This window comes from Lipophrys pholis (genome assembly GCF_963383615.2).
Source record: "Lipophrys pholis genome assembly, chromosome: 4".
Classification (NCBI taxonomy): Eukaryota; Metazoa; Chordata; class Actinopteri; order Blenniiformes; family Blenniidae; genus Lipophrys; species Lipophrys pholis.
In genome coordinates this window covers 11,810,578-11,817,989 of record NC_137637.1, presented here as the reverse complement: position 1 = coordinate 11,817,989, position 7,412 = coordinate 11,810,578, and the positions used below count along the sequence as shown (strand labels likewise).

General features: G+C 44.3%; 1 protein-coding gene across 2 annotated transcripts in view; it reads right to left on the bottom strand.

The window, feature by feature from the left end:
- Positions 1–269: 269 nt before the first annotated feature.
- The window catches only part of shq1 (SHQ1, H/ACA ribonucleoprotein assembly factor), a 50,964-nt gene continuing 43,821 nt past the window's right edge, over positions 270–7,412 (bottom strand). For both annotated transcript variants that reach the window (XM_080460825.1, XM_080460826.1), the window contains exon 12: positions 270–1,328. In XM_080460825.1, the coding sequence (XP_080316951.1) occupies positions 752–1,328 (577 nt within the window). In that variant the 3' untranslated portion in view covers positions 270–751. The remainder of the gene's footprint in view (positions 1,329–7,412) is intronic.

Sequence of the window (7,412 nt, the reverse complement as noted above, 5' to 3'; positions counted from 1 at the left end):
TTTCTCTCGCCTGTTAGAATGCGGCCGATGATATTGAGCCGTGTCGACGGCGCTCCGTCGTCCGCTCCAGATGAATCAATCACTCCGGCGTGCTCCGCTGCCCCGTTTAGCGCAGACAAGAGTCTTTTCCACTTCAATCAATGCCGGGGCTTTAGGAAGGGGTTAGTGCTTTTTCCTGCTATTTATTAGGAAAAGAATAGCTGCCTCAAAGTAGCGCTGCCAAACCACTTTAGCCGTCTGACACACAACAATGAACAATGACAAATGTTCGGCGGCTTCCCAGACTGACATTCCTCCTTTATTTGTCCAAGCCCAGAGTGGATATGCAGACTGAATGTGTAAATAAGAGAAATAAGAGAACAAGTGTAAAAGGGAACTTCTACACAGTCTGAGCTCGCAGATGCTGTTGGATTACAGTCAATAATTAATAAGAGGCAGAAATAATTGATATAAAATCAAACACAATGTGTTCAGAGTAAAAAAGCATTTGTAGAGCGAGCAGGCTGCTCGGATTATGAGCAGAATGATAAGAGGCGAGACGGAGAAGAGAGCTTACGTACGCTCATTAAGGATCCGTATGAAAGTCAAAGAAGACTTTTAATGAAGCTCTGCGAGTTCATTAATTAGTAATATTTCATTCATTGTAGAACAGAAGATTCCTTCAGGGTTACGGCACTAAAAGAAAAAGCGTCGTCCTCGATTTACAAAGGCTTTACAGTCACAAGTCAATCAGGATCCTCAACATTTTCCATCAGCTGAGAAAGTTCCCATGGAGATCCTCTCCGTCTGCCTGCGTCTGGATGATGAGCAGAGGATTTCTGCGAGGACTCGGCTCTAACAAAGTCCCACAGCTGTTTCTCCCAGATGTTCTCTCAGTGGCTGCCGGTGCGACGCCGCTCAGGCTGCAGTCCGGGGAGATTCTCAGCTCCTCTGCCACCCGCTCCCCGAGCTCCTGGATCAGCTGCCTGGAGCCCTGCGAGGTTTCAGGACGGGCGTCTGCGCTGCTCTTTTCCTCTGAGAGGAGTGCGCCGGCGGGCGCCTGGGGGACGTGCGAGATGTGAGAGGGGGGTTGTGGCTGTGGGGGGCTGTCCTTAGACGCCTCCTCTCGCTCTCCTCCTCCTCCCTCGTCAGATTCAGTGTCGTCTTTCTCTGACTCCTCACTGCTGCTCTCAGATTCCTGAGCTCCACTCGCCTCTTCTTCTTCTTCCTCCTCCTCCTCCGCCACCACCGTCGCCGCATGCTCCAGCTCATCCAGCTCCAGCTCCAAGTCCTTTTTCTGCACCGAGGCTTTTTGTAGCGCCTCAGCCAAGGACGTCACCTTCTTGGATCTGTGGAGACGAAGAAAGCAGAAAAAGTTGTTTCCACGAAGCTGAGAAGTTCGTCAGTGGAGAGAGAGAGAGAGAGAGAGAGAGAGAGAGAGAGAGAGAGAGAGAGAGAGAGAGAGAGAGAGAGAGAGAGAGAGAGAGAGATGGGGGGGGGCGCAATGACTGACTGATCGACTGGCACTGCGCACTAAAGACATAGCCACGGGATAACCATCTACAAATCTAATACCCATTAACCAAATCCCATTCTCGTATGAATGCTAAGTAGAGCGCGATTTGCAGAGGCGGCGGGGAGCGCAATGAAATATGGAAATATGGATGTTCAATAATGTAGGAAGATGAGCACTGCTGATACACAGCACTCAGGATCTTCCCCTCCCTCGTCGCTGCGCTCCCTGCGAGAGGTGATAAGAGACTGAGAGGGATTACGGAGTGGAGGCGGACCCCTCCTCCACCGCCTCCTCCGCCTGCACATACAGAATACACTTTCACCTGTGTATACCAGGCACAGAAACCAATTAAGTGGAGGCGAATGGTATTTGGTGACAATTAGGAGCCCGTTACAATGTCCAAGATGTTATCTATAAGGATAGTTTAAAACGTGCAAAATGCAAAATTTTAATACAATTTGCCTGCCTCATTCAGATCCCACACTTTTACAGTTCTTTGTTCCTTTGTAGTTTCTGAGAGAATCATTACCATTTTTCTTAGTTGGCTGCTTGTGCAACTTATATTTAGAAGTGACTTGTATTTTAAATATACTAGTACATAAAATCTGACACCACTAGAAGTTGCTTTATGCCAATAGAATGCTGCTGCAGTAGCACAGAATAAACTCCATTACTGCAGTGTTTCTCTCGTCTGAGCAAAATGCAACCAAAACGTAAAGTATGCAGCAGTTTGGTGACTACTGGTCGGCCAACATGACAACCTGCTGTTTTGCGGCAGAATTGCATCTATGGTCGATAAATTGGGCTTTACAAAGTGTGCAGTTTCTCAATCAGCCGTCACTTTTTAAAGTGAAACTTTCTGCCTCAATATTATCCCACTTGGTATTTGCTACTCTGTTGTGACATGCAGCTGCTCCGGTAAGGGAGTAAAAAAAACAAAAAAAACAACAACAAAGTAAACAAAACTGCAGCTGATAACAGGAGCCGATAGAACAAATGGTGCCAAGTGGGAGAAGGCGGGTCACCCAAAGAGAGTGAATAAACTGCGGACGAGCACCGAGACCGACGGCAGTACAGATAATAAAAACGTGGAGAGCGGCTGCAGGCCGCAGCCTCGTATAGCTAAATGTCTGCAGAGATTAAGAGAATTCCCTCATAAAGCAGTACATTAAACAATGTTCCCGTCCTGTCACTTCGGTTTTATAGTTGCGTCGCAGCAGAAGACACAACGGGCTGCTCGAAGGGAGAACGGGGTATTTTATTGCCGATGAGTGTCCTCCTACAAGACCCCATTTGTGTGGAGCCATCAGATTGTGGCGAGGCCCCCACTCGTGCATTATTCACGCTGCGACTGGCTGCCATGCTGCCAAAACCTTAAGTGGTTGCTATTCGTCCCCCCGGTGTGGCCGGGGCGTGTGCGCCTCCCCCATCGCCATGGTGATTACGAGCCGACCTCCGCGGGTCACTGCAATTTAGACTGTCCATTCAGGGTGGCAGAAAGTGTGTTTGAGAGCTGTGCTGGGGGCTACTCTTCCGCCCTGCCATTCATATTCACACACGCTCGGCTCCTGTTGCCCTCTCTGGCCCAATTAACCCACTGCTGAGCACCAGGATGGCTCCTCATTACCGAGCAGTCCTAATGAGCTGCCTATTCTGGTGAGCAAAGTGTTTATGGAAGCAAGGTTTGGGGCTGTGCATTCGTTTGGCTCCTCAGGAGGGACCGTGTAAACAGATCTCATAGTTGTGCTCTATCATACAGACACACAGACTCCAAAAAAATTGAACAAACACACTGGGTTAATGGAAGAGGGGGTGGATGTGCAGGGGGATTATCTCACGTGCACCTTAATCCATGACTGTTTCCCACATAATATTGCAGAATCTGAAAGTTGCCATAGCCAGGCTCCCTGCTAAATCACCTGGGCAACTTGCCAGCTCCAAGTCTGGGCAGATTTCACAGAGAATCTTGCTGGAAAATCTAATAAAGCCTCAAAGACGGACAAGAAATGAGCGACAGAATCACAAGAGCGATTCTTGCTTTGAAGGGTGGATTCAAAGAGTTCAACAAATCCAATGGAAAGATGAATAAACCAACGATGAATTGATCCTATGTGGGTCACTATATGTGAAATCAGGAGAAGCTTCTCAACTCAGCCTCTTATGTTTTCTTTATACTTCATTAAACGGCGTGTCAAACTGTGAGTGTGCAAAACGTTGGGCATGGATCTTCTTTCATATCAGCGATAAGGAGGCTTGAAAAGACCATCTTGGTGAGGAGTGTTGCTGCAAAACCATTATTTCCAACTCATCATTCCTCTTGAAATATTAATGGTTGAATTTCTTAGAGACTGCTCTTCATTATTAGATGTCCCTCACCTTAAAAAATAGCGACCCCTCCGCTCTGAAGACACCACATTTAAGGTTGGCCAAAATTGCAGTGCTATTAGAGTAATTTGGATACAGAGATACAAAGAACTGTAAGACATGGAAACTTCCTCTTACCAGTGGAAAACTGGACTTCATGGACCGGGTCCATATAGTCCAAATATACATCCATGCACCCAGGTGTTAAAAACACTATGTTAATGTTATATGACAGTGAGCCATATGGTTTAATCCTTTATGCTGCTGGTATATATGCATGAATTTTTTCCTCTGAAAAGTGCCTTCTAATCAAGAAACAGGTAAAACAAACTGGAACAAAACAGATTCTGTTAAGTGTTATTGCCGGTGGCGTATCGTTTCAGAGCCATGTGAAGCCCCCCACTTCAAACTTAATGAGCTTGAAGAGATTATTCACATATAGATAGCTAATGATTTACAATTCATGAACATTTCAAGCATGCTTAACTAAAAACTAAGGAGTTATGAAACTTTTGTTGACAAAAACATAATGTTGACACGTTATGTTGACATAACGACACACAAATGCACGCAGAGAACAATACACTATAAACATTAACAATGGGACTACGCGGACTGTTGGATTGTTCTTCCAATGACTGTCAACCATTAAACTACCAAGTCCCAGGAGAACATGGACGCCGTGACACACTGGAGGTAAACGTTGTTATCGTCCAACTACTTGCGCTTGTGCAGAACAACTAGTTACTTCAGCCTAGGTGTGTGTGTGTGTGTGTGTGTGTGTGTGTGTGTGTGTGTGTGTGTGTGTGTGCGCGCGCGCTATAGTGGCATTTCAGAAAAAATTGCGTTTTTCTTGTTTACAAAGACCGAGTCGGAGCATTTTCAAAAAGATGTGTTGTCAGTGGCTCTGAGCACCATTGTTGCGAAAACAGAAACCCAAAAGTGCAACAGTGCACTGTGCACTTTGCGTGGTCACTTGTAAAAACATTGTGTACACAGGACCTTAGGAAATCTCTTTATCTGAATACCCTTGGACACGGTGGATATCGTGCAGCATTTCCCAGTTCGCACAGAACCACATAAATCCACCACACCGGATACTGGATTTGCAAATGCAAACTGTTCATTATTGGAGGATGAAGACGAGTGCTGGAGATGGTTTGCATGGATCGAGCACCTTTTACATACGGAGCCGAGAACAGTCGTACATGACCAAACTTCACAAGACATGATGATGATGAAGATGATGATGACGACGATTATGTGTGTCATGTGTGGAGCTGGTTTGGATCCCCGGCTCAGTAAAACCCATATGAGAGCTTTCTGCAGGGAGTCTGGGGCTGAAGAGCCTCCTGCGGCACCGCCACTTCAAAGACTGCCCCGTCTTCTCTTTCCCCCCCGTGGGAAGTCATTATTGAGTTAGCATTGGAGAGGCGCGCTTGTTTTCTCTGCCCTCCCTCGCTCTGCGGTGGGAGAAGCCTGCGGTGAATACAAAGGGCTCAGTCCAGGAGGTGGGGGTGGGTATTGGGGGTGGTGGAGATAATGTTGTACACAATCCGGTCATTACTGCACCGCTGTTGTGCCTTGCCTTCATTAAACTGAGGAGGGTCTGCTTTTTCAAGGTTGGAAAACTTCTGGCGAGACAAAGACTTCTCCATCTGCCAAAGAGAGCATATAGTGTGTGTGTGTGTGTGTGTGTGTGTGTGTGTGTGTGTGTCCGAGCTAAATTACAATCTGACATTTCTTTCATCGGGCTTGTGTTCACTCAAAGAGCGACTCATCCAGTGTGGCTGTGCTCTTGACAACATCTCAGATAAAGCTTGTCCTCAGATGTATAAATCTGTGGAATATACGCAGCAGATTTCCTCAAAGCCAATGCATCATTCACTCGCCGTTAGGGGGGAGGGGTAAATGCCGCGGCTCGGAGATGCGATCCTTCAGTGTGTGAGTGAACAGTGAAGTGGTCCGAGTGACTGGTCGTCTTAAATGAGAAACGCAGATGTATTTATCCCACAGGCCGGCGTGTGAGTTCAGGCTGAGGGCGGATGCTGAAAAGAGTTACTGTCCCTTCCACGTGGTTCACCAGCTACATGGATTATCAAGCTAAACGTTATGCTCCATTGTTGTTGGTCGTCAGTCATGATAATCAATCATCTATTCATCAGCAATTACTTTAAAAAAAACAAAAAAAAAAAACGTCATGTATAGAGATATTCAGGTTGATACTAATAAACAACATTTATATTACCATATTGTTTGGACTATAAGGCACACCTGTCAAAAGAAATCCACCATGAAGAGGAATGGAGCAGCCAATAATGTAATAGCAGGCAATAATGTGACAATTTTTGTAGTTTTGAAAGTAATGAAGCCAATAACTTGGAACTCACCAAAGGTTTTTACAACCATAATTGACAAAGTGCTGCAAAGTATGTATCCTCAATGAATGAATATAATAATCATGCCATATCTTATACTCATTTATGGTAAGCAAACCACAAAAAATTGGCAAAAGAAAAACTCAAAAACCTTTTATCTCCAAGAAATGCATTCCTGAGTAATTACATTACCGGCAAAAGTTATTATGATAATGGATCAGTTATCCCATCAGACGTTTGGCAAGTTATTATGTTAACATTGTGAAAGAATCTAATCACTTCAATATTGAAAATATTGTTAGATTACTGGTTGTTAGAAGAAAAGAAAAAAAAGAGATGCACAGGCATCTAAGACGATGTCCAAGCGTAACTACACCATCGATAAACTTCAACCAGACGTTTTCTATTTGGTCAAATATGGTATTGATGAAGGTTTTTTTTTACTGTGGTAATGTAGCAGCATTCTATTCTCGTGCACTTTGTGGTCTCAGATGGTACTTATTAGTATATTTTAATAAACAAATTGAATGAGCAGAAAACAACTTAAAAGCAGTGCTACTTATAGACCAGTAATTACGGTAATCCTTGAGCACTGCTTGAGGGGGTCTACTGTCAACCTTGGTTTAAAAATAGGCATTAATATCCAAGATAGCTTCTGATGAGCTCAAACTTTATGATTTCGAAGCTTTTCTGTGGGTATTTTCACTTTTTACCTTCATGTTCAATTCAAAGTGTTTGTTAATTCTGTCCATTGTTCATGGTGTCCTTGAGTGGAATCGTGAACGCTTTTTGATGCTTCACACTCTGTGTTTGGAAGTCAACGCTTTATAAACACACAGTTCACTTCAGGTTTTCACTTTTTGCCTAAATCAAGTGAAACTAATCTATGGGAACTTTCATCCTAAAATTAAGCCGTTTAGCTTTTGCGTTCCTCTAAAGTTGCCATATAAAATTTCTGCTTTTTTTTCTTGTCAAGAAAAAGAAAAAATGTCTGAAACATGCCGAGATTAAAAAGTGGATTGATTGTTACACCTCAATCTGCAGTCATCAGTTTACAGAGATATGTTACTAACTGATCGGAGAAGACAGGGATTAATAGATTATCTGCCATGACCACACAACAGATTATAACTGAAACAGCAACAGATGTAACCCAGTTTAATTACTGTGTGTAC